Source organism: Camelus dromedarius, chromosome 30 (assembly GCF_036321535.1).
Source record: "Camelus dromedarius isolate mCamDro1 chromosome 30, mCamDro1.pat, whole genome shotgun sequence".
Taxonomy (NCBI): Eukaryota; Metazoa; Chordata; class Mammalia; order Artiodactyla; family Camelidae; genus Camelus; species Camelus dromedarius.
In genome coordinates, this window is record NC_087465.1 from 25,150,037 (window position 1) to 25,163,896 (window position 13,860).

At 59.9% G+C, this 13,860-nt stretch overlaps 1 protein-coding gene across 1 annotated transcript in view; it reads left to right on the forward strand.

The window, feature by feature from the left end:
* The window catches only part of LOC116150648 (tensin-3), a 98,731-nt gene that overhangs the window by 59,548 nt on the left and 25,323 nt on the right, over positions 1–13,860 (forward strand). The window contains exon 12 of the mRNA XM_064480931.1: positions 9,295–10,536. Coding sequence (XP_064337001.1) covers positions 9,295–10,536 — 1,242 coding nt within the window. The remainder of the gene's footprint in view (positions 1–9,294; positions 10,537–13,860) is intronic.

Consider the following 13,860-nt stretch of genomic DNA (forward strand, 5'->3'; position numbering starts at 1 on the left):
GCCCAGACTAGAGAGGGAGGCCAGGTCCCTGGGAGGGAGGGGGACACGCCCCCGCCCCGGGGATGCTGTGTTCTGGGCTGGAAGGCTTTCCTTCGTGGAAGAGAGGGGTGAGCAGTTGTGGGCTGAACGGGCTGCCAGGCTGGTTGGAAGGAAGGTAAGCAGGGAGCCTGTGTGCATGTGTATGCATGTGTGTGTGTGTGTGCACGCGCGCACACACTTCTGCTAGGCTGTGTCCTTGAGACCAGAGGGGCAGGACGGCACCCCGTGAAGGCAGAGGGCTTCTGATGACACGCAGTGAGCTGAGGGCAGTTTTCACCTGGCAGCGGGGAGGTCAGGCGGCCTCGGGGAAGACAGTTTGCAGGTCAGGGGCGTCGGGGCTGCTTCTGCCCTTGGAGGTCAGTGATGGCCAGAAGCCTGTGGCTGCTCCGTGGCTGGCTGGCCGGCTGGCTGCTGAGTCAGCCCCGGGCACCCCCATGTCCCCGGCCGGCCATGGCTCGGTGTGTTTGCTCAGTTAGGAGTGCTGTTGACGGGAGGCCCGAGCGTGGGTGTTGGGTGGGCAGGACAGGCGCCCATGGGAGCGGCCCTGCCAGCGTTCCATTTGTGTGGGCTGTCCGGGCGTGGTCACTGGGGTGGGGACACGCCTGCCCCAGCCCTGCCGCGAACCCCAGCAGCCCTCCAGCTCGTGTCCCCAGCCAGGGTGCCAGGAATCTGTGATGCTGGTGGCGCCGCCCCCCCTTTCTGGCTGGAAAACCCCACTCTCGCCCTAGTTTTTCTAGTCTGGGTTTCTCAAGGCACTTCCAGCCTGCTTTGTTTTTAGGAAACTTTTACAAGGGAGGGAGCACTTTCCATCCGCCCCCTGGCAGGCCAGGGGTCTCAGGGTGTGAGCTGGCCACTCAGGAGCAGTGAGTGGTTTCTGGAACTCGGCCCTAGCAGAGGAAGGGAGTCGAGGTGTCTGGAGGTTCCTGGCCATCCAGCACCATGTTTGGCCTCTAAGTTCGAGGAGCAGGCACTTTGCATCTCTCCCAGTCTCTGCTGCTGTAACAGGACTAAAGATCGTAGGCTCAAAGGCCCTGGCGTGGCCATCACTTTAGAGGTCTCGATTTTCTTGGGAATAGAAACTGATTCAGTCCACGTGCAGGGGAGTCTGTAATTAGCACAGAGGCAGATTCCTGCTGCAAGAAAAATAAAAGCAAACCTTGTTTCCCAAGAGGTTACAAACACCACACTTGCAAACGTCCAAGTGGAAGAAATGAGAGAGAGATCTCAGTGTGAGTGACTTGGTGAGATGACGGGTCTCCCCTAAGAGGGACACCGGCCAAGCCCAGGCGTTTCCCGTGGTTGTGAGGCGAGCCCTTCGGCCCCCGAGGGAGGAGGCATCTTGGGACACTTCCAAAGCCATCTGCAGTTCCACACCTGGTCAGAGGGCGTGCAGGGCCGCTCACCCCCTGGAACAGCCTCCTCTCTGGGCCCACACCCCTTCCAGCTGCCCGGTCGGTGATACCCCGTCCACGCCTCAGAGGCCGGGACCCCTCGGTGCATGAGACTGCGGGCACTGAGATGCCTGCCTGCTTCTGGGCACCTTGCAGGGCTGGACCAGTGCCACTGGGCCTGTTCTCAGAACTGAAAGGTGGGCAGTTTGTCGCTGGTCCTGCAGCTGGTCACTGAAAGCAGCAAGCCTGGGAGAAACGGTCTCTGACCCCTAGGCTGAGGGTTCCCAGGTGCACCGAGGGGGCGAAGGCGTGGCTGACACCCTCCCCCTGAGCCCTGTGGGCCGGGGCACGGCCCCACGATCCCCCGGGTCCAACAGGGGCCAGTGAGTGTTGAAGCTGCGGACAGTGCAAAGGCCCGGGGGTCGCTCAGGGTCATCGGTCCCTGAAGAAGCAGAGACGGCCGACTATGGGGCTCAAACGGTGTCCCAGCTGGTGAGAGCTGGAGGGGGCTGTCTGGGGCCAGAGGGCCACCCTGTGCAGATGTGCAGGACAGTTGACACCTGGCAGTTTGTGTCACTAGAGACAATCAGTGACATAGAGAACTTTCCGAGAGGGTTTAAAGATTCCATTTTTTCTTTACATTTCCATGAAAAAGCAATTCCTCACCATAATCCATCCCAGCTAACGAGGCTGAGTTAAGAACAGTCATTGCCTGGACACCATGAGGCATTTTCGTTCCCGGGCTCTGGGCCAGCGGGAGCGCAGGCAGGAACCGGTCACCAGTGCAGTTGTGGGGACACGCAGGATGGGGGTCACACAGTGCCCACCCCTGCTATTCCCTTTGCCTTGGCCTCTCCAAATCGCCACGGCCACCCCAGGACAGCCCTCATCACACACCCCGTCACCAAGCAACTGCTCTGCCAGTTAGGGGAGTGAAGCACAGAGAGGTTGAGTAACTCACCCAAGGCCACACAGCTGTGAGGAGTTTTAATCGGGACTCACGCCTGGGTGGGACTCTGCCAGAAAGTCTAGAAGGGGACAGAAGATGTGCCCATAAATTACATCGAAGAGAAGGTTAAAACTATCTCTGTTCCACAAGGTGGGCACAAAGAGACCACAAAGCTGCCCCGAGGAAGAGAGGCATGCACTGTCTCAGGGAGTCCAGGAAGAGGAGGCAGGAAGGCCCTGGGAGGGAGGGGGAGGGTGGAGGGATGGTGGGGAGGGGGACACGGCAGGGTGGGCCCTTGGCACGGTGAGTTTCATTTCTGTCTTGAAGTCATCATCCTTTTTAAAGTCGAGGCATGGTTCACAAACAGCAAAGTTCACTCTGTTTACCGTGCACTTCCAGGAGTTCAGCGTCCTCTCCTGAAACCCCCGCTACAACTAAGATACAGAATGCTTCTGTCACCCACACAGTCCCCGATGCCCATCTGCCACCTCCCCTCCCTTCCCGCCTTCCCGGCACCCATCTCTGCCCACGGTCGGAGCCCGCAGTAGAAGCCTTTGGAATGTGGGTGCTTCCACTCAGTGCTCTGGGGGCAGGTGCAGGTGGTGGTGTCATCTGTGTCCTCATCTCGCACTCTTTCCCTGGGAGGACCCTCTGCGGGGCTCATGGTGTCCGATATGGGCATGTCTTGCTGCTGCCTGGGTTTAGCCGGGTGGCCCCGGGCCATGAGTTATTTCAGGGGCGAGTGGGAGGCGGTGTTGTAGGACCAGAAGTGAGCACAGTGGTCAGCAGTCTGTGTCCAGAGAAACAGCCCGGCTGTGGTGAGTCAGGGCGGGCCGGGAGCCTTCCCGTTACCAGGCCCCCCCACCAGGCGCTGTGGGCGCGGTGTGCGGGAACCTGGGAGCAGGCCGTTCATGGTCAAGACAGAAACACGCAGCCCGCCCCGGACTCCCAGCAGGTGGACAGTCCTGCCACCATCCCCCAGCGGCCTCACCGCCCAGACCACTGTCCCTGGGCCATGCACCATCTCAGGATTTAGGGAGGAAAACACAGCGTGCTTAAGTGGTTTCTGAGGAGTGTATGTGTGAGAGAGAGAGCTGCAAAGAAAACATTCAGGCAAATTCCCTTCCAAAATTAAACTGTTAATTTCACACTGAAGTGGTTGGTCGGGTTTAGAATTCCAGCGTCTTCAAAAAGGAAAGCGTGGACGGTGGAGGGGGTGGAGGCAGGCTTGAATTCCAGGTGATCTATTCAGGAGACTTTATTCTAGGGAATACTCTGTTTTCTCCTCTGAGAAATGGGTTTGTGGGTGCCTGCTTCATGAGAGGGCTTCAGGAGTTGGGTGAGGCCATCCCGGGAGCAGAGCGATCCTAGCACATCCTTCAGCAGAGCCTGGCTCCAGGACGTTGGCCACATCGCAGGAGTGGGTGTTCCCCACGGTCCCTCTTCCTCTGATGATGGGCGTGATTCCTGTGGCCTCACCTGGATGCACCCCTTCCTGCAGTCCTGCTCCCCTTTTCTGCCTCCGCTGACCCACCAGAGTCCAGGAAGCATCCCTGCCCCCCTCCACCTGGCCCTCCTTTCCCGGATCCCAGGCTGGTCCGCTCGCACACAGTCAGGACTCTGCTGAATATTCCGTGTCCGCCTCCTTTCCCAGCTAACTAGCAGCCGTGACCAGTGCCAGGTAAACTTTTCTGGAGAGGATTTTTCTGTTTTCCTCCATTGAAGACTTGCAGGGAGGCTGTGGTGAGTGCTTTTGAAATGAAAAGTTGCTTTTTAAGCGAACCTGTCACAAAAGTACAACATGAGCTTCGTAGACTTGATACGTAGAAGAGAGGATGGTTACAGGGAGCTTAATGAACCCCTCAGGTTTTGCATCAATTTTTTTGTGGGAAGTGGGGCCTGGGCAGCTGAACGTATTCCAGGTCAGTTCTGCACCTTTTTAGTGGCTGAGTGGCTGGTACGTGCAAGGAGGTGGAACTGAGATGCAACCCTTCACACACCTGTGGGCACACACCTGTGGTCACACCTGTGAGCACACCCCTGTGAGCACACCTGTGGGTGCACACCTGTGAGCACAGGTGCACATTTATCAGTCTGTGTTCAGCTAGAATGGGGATTTTTTTTTTTCATTTTCATTGTTTTGTTTTTCCTGTCTTCCCCATTGTCTTTGCTTAGTTTTGCCGTATTTTCTGTGTGTCTCTCTCCCTCCTGGTGAGATCGCCCCCTTTCAGCAGTCACGGGGTGAGGGGTGGGAGTCTGTCCTGCAGCCCCTCCTGGGGCAGGACCGTCCACTGGTTCTTTTCCAGACAAGAACCTCCCTGGTGGGTCGTCAGCAGAAGCGGCCAGAGCTGTCACGCTGTTTGATGGTGCACTGGGCTCTGGCTGCAGGGAAACCATTACCAGACAACACGCAGGCCTCCCCTGGAAGGGCCGGGGCTCTGGTGGTGGGGGCGGTGGGCAGGGGGGATGTGGAGGGAGGGGTCCGTCCCGAGCTGAGATGGGCAAAGGCTCCCGTCCTGTGTCTGCAGTGGAGAAGCTGGGGTCTTGGGCGTGTCACTTCCCTGACTGGGGACCTGGGTCCTCATTTGCAGAATGGGGATCAATTCAGACTACCCCACATGCCCCTGAGCTGGACACATGGTGTTCAAACAACTCGTTCAAATGTCCGAAAGGATGCCTGGGGCAGGAGTGAACAAACCCACTTTGCAGAATTCGCGTCCTGGCCCCACACCCACACCATGGCTTCCACCTCCCCCTGAGTTCTGAGCTGGAGCAGAGCTTCGCAGCCCCGAGCCTCCTTTCCCTGAGGGAAGCCCCTGGGGTGGGTGGTGGTGGCAGGGCCCCAGCTCCAGCCTTGCCAGGGACCCCAGAACAGGGTTTGAAAGTTAACCTTCTGCGTCAATTTTCCTGAGCTGGGCCACAGTATAAGGGGCACTCCGCCATCAGGTAAACCAGGGTGCCCTTAATGACTGACCAGAGTTCTGGGGGGCTTCACATGGCAGGAGTGGGGTTCCTGTCCCGTTTCACACGGAGGGCTTGGCAGTCGGCTCTGCAGTACCCCCCTGGAACCCCTCAGGCTCCCTGAATAAGTTGTGCTCCTGGTTGTGATTCTGGCCTCATTGCTCTCGCCCTGCAGTTCTCACGCGAGGGTTTCAGAAGACAGGACCCCAGCCCGGGTGGGCCAGCTCGTGCCCTGTAGGTGTGGTTAGAGGTGGGTGGGCCACGTTCAAGTGGGGGGACACGGGTGCGGGTGGGATGGGCGTGCCCCCTGCCCGCTGGCGCCCGCCATGTGCCTGGGCCTGTCTGGTCCCCATCACACCCCCAGGGGCTGCACAGAGTGTCCCGATGCCCCTCAGACCCTTGGCCCCTCTGCCTGCTTGGCGGGCACACTGGGCTCACATGGCATGTACATTCACAGCGTCCGTTTCCTTCAACATCTTGGAACCTCGCGTTGAGGGGCTTCAGCTCCTTTCCAGTCTTGTTCGGGGCATTTGAGTACCAGCCAGGAGGGTGGGGAGCGGTGGCATCCCTGGAAATGCAGCTGGCGGGGCTGTGCCGCCCGCCATGGGGAGAGCTTGTTCTGATGTCCGGTGGGGAGGCCCAGGGGCAGCAGGGAGAAGGGGACGTGGGCGCGTTGACCTTCGGGAAGGGTGGGCTGGTTTTAGCTTCCTTTGCCCACTGAGGCAGCTGCCCATCTTTCCATAGTGGCTCCTGGGGCTTTGCCACATGAGAACACGCTAGAACGTTCTGCCTCTCGGTGACTCGGTGCCCCTGGGTGCAGGGTCTCAGTGACTCGGTGCCCCCGGGCGCAGGGTCTCAGTGACTCGGTGCCCCCGGGCACAGGGCTGGTCCCTAATGACGGGGACACCATGGGGAGTGAAAAGGGGACTTCGCTCCCGGAGCCCACGCTCCTGTGGGGGTGACATTGGACACATATGTGGGATGTCACATGTCAGGGTGTGCCACAGACCAACACCCCGTGGGCGGGAAGGAAGGTCAGGAGAGCCCATCCCGAGGAGGCTCGGGAGCATGCCAGGACCGCTCTGGAGGCAAGGCACAGCTCTGGCAAAGGCCCTGGGGCAGGCGCGCCCGCTGTGGTCTGGGAGCAGCAGGGTGGGCCAGGCGGCGGTGAGAGCAGGTGGGACATGCCAGGCCTCATCCACCCCGGGAGGAGTTTTTAGTAGTTATGGCTGGGGGCCCAGGACCTGGGGATTTCGTACGTGTCCTCTCATTCTTGTAACTGCACTGAAGGATACAAATAATCTTTCTCCGTCATAACAGGAGAGTTGGGGGCTTGAACATTCATGTTGTGCCCAGGAAGGCAGAGCCAAGGCAGAACAGGACCCCCCCACCCGAGGCTGTTGGGGAAATCGGGCATCTCGTTTGTCCATCGGGAAAGTCAGTCGGACTCCTTTGGCCAAGAATGCAGGGCGGGGGCAGTGGATGCTGGAGGCCCTTTCCTCCTCGCACCCCCCAGTCCGACTCCCCCTCCCTGGGGGCGCAAAGCATGGACGAGGTCCCGACAGCCCCCGCCCCCCCCAGGGCCCTGTGAGCTCCTACAGAGAGCTTTGGAAGGTTGGGCGGGCCTGTCACGAGGGTTCCCTGATTTGGTTCACACTTTGCTGTAGATGTGACTTTCACCGGGCGTTTTCTGCTGCGGGCAGTGATCTGTGTGCATGGTAGGAAGTTGGGAAGAGTCCGTGGAGGCATCTGGCTGTGTCCCGAGCTCCCGGGGATGGCAGCCTGTGCCCGCCCGGCCGCGCGGGCCAGGGAGACCCAGGTCTGGACGCTCAGCCACCTGCTTACTCCAGGCAGCCGTCATGTTTTTATCCTGAGTTCACTCTTATTGTAAGATTTCTCCTACTAATGCAAATGACAAGAATGAGATTCCTCATAGCTCCCCGGCCAAGGGACTGTCCCGTCCTGTCTCCCGCAGGTGCTCCCGGGCCTGCCGTCTTCGGCCTGGGGCTGCCCTGGGGCCCCAGTCAGACTGGTGACCCTGCACTTGTGGGCACCACCCTAACTCGGATCAGAGGCATTTTCACCCAGCTCATTCTTGGCTTCTTTCTTTTCTCCTCTTAACTCATTGTGACGGTCCATTTTCATTCCAATTCAGGGAGAGGGACGTAGACGCCCAGCCTTTGTGCTATGACATCTGTTTCTAGAAATCGCAGACTCCCACTGACCCCGCCCCTCGCCCATCCAGCTGTGAGACCAGTGGTCTGTCCTCTGGCGGCCCGCCCTCCCAGGCCTGGCGCTGGTCCGACCCTCCGTTCTGGGGGGCCTGGGGTTCTCAGGGAGCGGAGTGTCGTCCCCACTCACACTCAGCAGAAGAGACAAGAGAGACCTGGCCCCCAGGCTGCACGCTGGTTGCATTTTCCTGGCCACCCTAGCAGGTCCCTCTCCAAAGCCAGGTTAAGCTGGTGTTTCCTCAGGGCTAGAAGGACACTGGTTCATGAGCTGTGACCTCTGGGCCCATGCTCGGCAGACGCAGGGTGGTGGCCCTGGGGTGGGGTGGGGTCGAGCCAGGATGTGAGGACGGCTGTCTGATCTTAGCTCCAGCCCTCCTGCATGACCCAACAGCGACCTGAGTGATGACCTGGAAACACACATGCAGGTTCATGTGGCACCTTCACGGTGGTAGGGGTGATGCCGGCAGGTGCTTGCTCCAAATGCTCAGTCCAGCTGCTCCCCTGAGGCACGCACGTCACCAGGTGCCCATCTATGGCCTGGTTTATGGACAGCGCTGTGTGCGCCGTTTCTCCGCCCAGCTCTCCCCGCCGGGCACGGCTTTAGGCTGAGTCACTGAGATTCCACCCCGGCCGGGACCCCAGTGTCCGCTGTCCGCATCACTTCTCACCCTGCTTTCCCTGGGGTGCAGTTGAAACGGGAAGGAAGCCCGGGGTCGTGCCTGCCCTTGGCCCCGCACCCTGCAGACCCCACAGGTCTCTGTGCTCAAGTGTCACCTCAGTGCCTTCAAAAAAGCTGGGGCCACTGACGGTGCAGCACACCCAGCACACTGGGCCTCTGCGGAGTGAGCGGCTCCAGGCCCCGTGGCCGCTGGTACTCAGCGCCCCCCGGGGCCCACACGGCGTGGGTCAGGCCCTTGCTTGGAATGCAGTTTCATGGTTGGGGAAATGGGGACAGAGGAGGGTGGCGGGGAGGTGCTGATGGTAAGCCTCCTACCTGTGGGGCGCCCTCCCTCCCAGTTATCAGGGACTTCGGCAGCAGTTTGGGGCTTGGGGGGATGGCTGACTGAGCGGCGCAGTTTCCCATCAGAGGCCGGGCTCTGTTTTCCCAGCCATCCCGATGCGTGGAGGTCTGTGGTTCCAGACCTGGTCCAGTGTTCTCAGGCCCTGCCCTGTGTTCATGGCACCTTCCGGGCCCAGAGATGCTGCACTTATAGGAAGGCCCGAGGCCTTCCACTGAGTTCCGTTTTAGATTTCAGCAGCTACCGACTCAGAGGCTCTGTTTGCTAGGACTTTGGTACCCAGCGCCCGGGGAGGCGCTCAGCAGAGTTGGCAGGAGCTCCCTCTTGTCTGACACACGCCGTCCATGCCTGAATCTGGGGGGTTTGTGAGCTGAGCTGAGCTCAGCATTCAGACGAGGGGTAACATTAATAGTGAGTCCTCCAGTCGGGTGACGCCGAGGGTGGAGAATCCCATAGCTCTCTAAGGGACCCTGTGCCCTTTGCATGAAAAGGTGGAGACGAGTCTGGGGCCGAGACGTGTGAGTGTGCTAACTGCTTGGCGTTCACGTCGCAGGGGTGTATGCAGAGCTTTGGGGAGTCTCCGGGCCTGACTGTTCTGGATTGTCTGCTGTGAGATTATTTACGTCTTCAGTCAGATGAGCAGACCCCTTCCAAGAACCTGGAGCGCCTTTCATCCCTGACTCACCTCATTTTCTCCCCACCAGTGCTGCACACGCAGGGCCCCGTCGATGACAGCCTTTACGCCAAGGTGAGAAAGAAGAGCAGCTCGGACCCCGGCGTCCCTGGTGGGCCCCCGGCTGTCCCCGCCACCAGCAGCCCGAACCACAGCGACCACACCCTGTCCGTCAGCAGTGACTCCGGCCACTCCATGGCCTCGGGGAGGACCGACAGGACCGAGGAGCACCCGGGCCCAGGACCCAAGAGGGGCCTGAGCCCCCAGGAGAAGGCTGAGCTGGACCAGCTGCTCAGCGGCTTTGGCCTGGAGGACCCTGGAAGCCCCCTGCAGGACATGAGCGATGGCCACAGCAAGTGCGGTGGGACCCACCACGTGGTGCCGGCCCAGGTGCACGTGAACGGGGACGCTGCCCCCAAGGACCGGGAGATGGACATTCTGGATGACGAGATGCCCGGCCACGACCTGTGCAACGTGGAGAGCACGGGGACGCTGTCCTCCTCAGAGGGCCACGCGTCCGCCCACTTGAGCCCCTTCGCCTGCCACCAGAGCAGCCAGAACTCGCTCCTGTCAGACGGGTTTGGCAGCAGCACCGGCGAGGACCAGCACGGAGCCCCTGCCCCCGACCTGGGCCTGGGCGGGGACCCCCTGTACGAGCGCGAGTGCGCCTTCTGGGGCCGCGAGCCCAGGCCACCACAGCCCGTGCTCAGGAAGCCCCCCGCGCCTGCCCCGACGCAGGCCTATGGGCAGAGCGGCTACTCCACGCAGACCTGGGTGCGCCAGCAGCAGATGGTGGCTGCCCACCAGTATGGCTTCGCCCCCGACGGGGAGGCCAGGCTCGGCGGCCGCAGCCCGGCACAGACCCAGCCCAGGGTCCCGGTCACCCCGACCCAGGGGGCCAGCAGTCGAGTGGCCATCCAGAGGGGCGTGGGCCCCGGGCCACATCCCCCCGACACACAAAGACCCCCTCCCGGCAGAGTGGCCTTCAAGCCCAGGGCTCCGGACGTTAGTGTCGTGAATGGCACCATCCCGGAGCTGAGCGCAGACCCCTCCCCGGGCTCCCCAACCCTGGACATCGACCAGTCCATCGAGCAGCTGAACAGACTGATCTTGGAGCTGGACCCCACCTTCGAGCCCATCCCCACCCACATGAGCGTGCCGGGCAGCCCGGCCAATGGCCCCGCGCCCCCAGATGGCGTGGGAGGTGGACTGCGGGCCAGCGGCCACCTGCAGGACATTGGGGGAGGCCCTGGCAGGGGCCCCGCGAGACAAGGTGAGCTGGCATTTCACGGGAGGTGTGCTGGTCAGCGTCTGGGTTTGCAGGATGCCTGGCTCCTTACTGTGTCTGGAGCATGGGCTTGTGGGGGCAGGGGAAGAACTGCCCCAACTGGGTGTGGGAGATTCTCCGAGCCAGGACTGGGGAGGCTGTTCCTGGGGCAGCAGCCTACAAGCCAGAGGAAGAGGGTCTTGGGAGCGGTGACCAAGGGGCAGGTCCAGAGAGTCGGGGCTGAGAGGTGCAGCGGAAATCCAGGCCACAGAGCAGTGGGGGCCGTGCTCCATGGTGGCCGGGGCTGGCAGGCTGTCACCCCTGGGACGTGGCAGTGCAGCGGCAGTGCCAGGCCTTCCTGTCCTGCTGGGAGGCCTGGAAAGGCCAGGGTGGCTGTCGTGGACAAGGTGACCTGGGTTCGTGGCTGCATGGACGTGGGGGCAGGCACTGGGGTCTGAGACAGGCTCTTCAAGGCGGGAGACACAGGCCATGGGGCCCAGGAGAGGTGGCCAGGGTGGCCTGGAGGAGAGGGCACTGGAACAGAGTGGGGGCATCTGGCTCTAGGAACGGTGTGAAGTCACAGGGGAAGGTGTGTCTAGAGGCTTCCACATGGAGGAGAATGGGGCCGGGTCAGGCATCCAGGCGTGGGTGCCCTGAGGCCTGGGGAGGTGGAAGGAGAGGGGCTGCGAGGACCCAGAGGCCACCTCAGGGCTGGGTGTGGGGCACCCGGTGAGGCCAGGCCCTCCCTCCAGTGTCAGCATGCCCGTATATCCCCACCTGGGGCATCACTGGTTCCTTGGTGGCCCTGCCTCTAAATCTGAGGACAGGAAGGGTGAGGAAGGAAGGGCCCCACGGCTGCCTCCTGCTCCCGAGTCTGCCCGCATGCCGGCCAAAATCCGAGCTGGGATCACCGATGGGGATGGACCACGCTGCCTTGTCCTCAGGCCCTTCGTCCTCTGAGGCCCCTCGGTGCAGGGACCTCCCATCTCACAGTGGAGCCTCCGGAGGTGTCAGTTAGTGGCCTGCCCAAGGTCACACGGGTCGTTGGCAGAGAACAGGAATCGGCCCCTGTGGCTGCACCCAGGGACCCTGCCCGCTTGGTAGTCCAACGGGGAGGATTTCAGACCCTCCCGGGTCCAGGTGGCTGGGGGAACCTCAGCTCTGCAGACCTGGGTCCTGTTTAGGGTCCCCTGTGTGACTTGAGTAAAGGACTTCTGTTCACTTCATCTGTTAAAAGAAACCCTGTCCCGTGCCCGGGTGATGGGCGGGCCAGGGAGCGCGGGTCTGCACGCAGCATCCTGCACCTGCATCAGGAGTGACATCCCGGCCCCCCGAGCACCTGCGACCCTGGGTGTTGGTGCGCAGAGCTGGGCGAAGCTGGAGGGGTCCCCGGGAGGAGCTGACCACAGCCCTGATGGCAGCAGCTGAATACGGCCAGGCCCGGGTGCGAGGGTTTGCCTTGTGGACTCGCTCGGTCAAGTACGTTCAGGAGATTCTGAGTTTAAAACACGCTTCAGTGGGAATAAAACTGTCTCAGCTCGCTGAACCTACTTAAAAGAAAGCACTTGGGAAAGTTAAAACCGGAAATCTTATTTTTCCTTCGATTGAAACCTCCTTTGAGACCTGGAGGAGGTCGGAAGCATGCGAGTATATTGGGGGAAAGAAGTCCAAGGCTCCGGTTACTGTCTGATGGCCTCTCTCTCCCATGATGGGTGTCAGTCCTCATGACGACCGTAAAGCAGAGAGCCCGGGGTTTGAGGAAGTCCCTCATCTCCTCCCCTTCCACGTCCTCATCTCCCCTTCTAGGTCCTCATCTCCCCTTCCAGGTCCTCATCTCCTCCCCTTCCAGGTTCTCATCTCCCCCCGTTCCAGGTCCCTCATCTCCTCCCCTTCTAGGTTCTCATCTCCTCCCCTTCTAGGTCCTCATCTCCTCTTCTAGGTCCTCATCTCCCCTTCCACGTCCTCATCTCCCCTTCCAGGTCTTCATCTCCCCTTCCAGGTCCTCATATCCTCCCCTTCCAGGTCCTCATCTCCTCCCCTTCCACGTCCTCATCTCCCCTTCCAGGTCCTTATCTCCTCCCCTTTTAGGTCCCTCATTTCCTCCCTTTCCACGTCCTCATCTCCTCCCTTTCCACATCCTCATCTCCTTCCTTCCCACGTCCTCATCTCCCCTTCCAGGTTCCTCATCTCCTCCCCTTCCACGTCCTCATCTCCTCCCTTCCCACGTCCTCATCTCCCCTTCCATGTTCCTCATCTCCCCCCTTCCAAGTCCCTCATCTCCTCCCCTTCCACGTCCTCATCTCCCCTTCCAGGTCTTCATCTCCCCTTCCAGGTCCTCATCTCCTCCCCTTCCAGGTTCTCATCTCCTCGCCTTCCATGTCCTCATCTCCTCCCTTCCCATGTCCTCATCTCCCCTTCCAGGTCCTCATCTCCTCCCCTTCCAGGTCCTCATCTCCTCCCCTTCCAGGTCCTCATCTCCCCTTCCAGGTCCCCATCTCCTCCCCTTCCAGGTGGCCATGCTTCAGTGACTTGATAAACTCACTACTGGAATTACTGGAATTTTTATTTTGATTTTTAGATCTTCTCCAGTTCCTTTTATCATAAAAATAATTCAGTGTCATTTTTGAAATGAAAGGACTTGAATACGTCAACAGATCCGTAACACTCAGCATGTTTGGTTATTAATTATGCAGATCCAATTGGAGTGTTTCTTAATCCATTTCTTGCCTGGTAGGAATCTCGGGCATGCGTTGGGTTTTTTCCCCTGTGCTTTTAGAGCTCTGGTGGTGTCTGGGGAGTAGAGGTGAGCAAATTGGATGCTCATCCTCAGAGACCTTCCTGAAGTTTGGAAGTGAGCTTCTGGTAGGAGCACGAGGGTGGCTCATGGCTCAGGGACTGGCCTCCCACCCCAGAGCCGGTGTTCCACCCACAGTGAGCTCCTGTGTGAGGGCAGTGCCAAGCTGGGAGGTGCAGCGCATTGGGACTCACACGGCATCTGATGCAGCTCGTGGACAGTGTGGGGGGCTCTCAGAACAGCCTGCACGCTGACTTCTGGTTCTCCTTCTGGGACATCTTGTCTTGATAGAGATCTTGCCAAGAATGCACACATCTGTAGCTCTCAGCTATTAGAACTGAGGGGGCAGGAGACCGTCCTTCCCTCCCTGGCAGGTACAGAGAGATTTTTGTTTGATTTTTAAAATTTTTAAATTGAAAAAAAAATTTTAAGTATAGTCCAATTACAATGCTGTGTTAATTTCTGGTGTACAGAGTAGTGATTCATTTATACAGATAAATATTCCTTTTCATGTTCTACTATTATAGGTCATTACA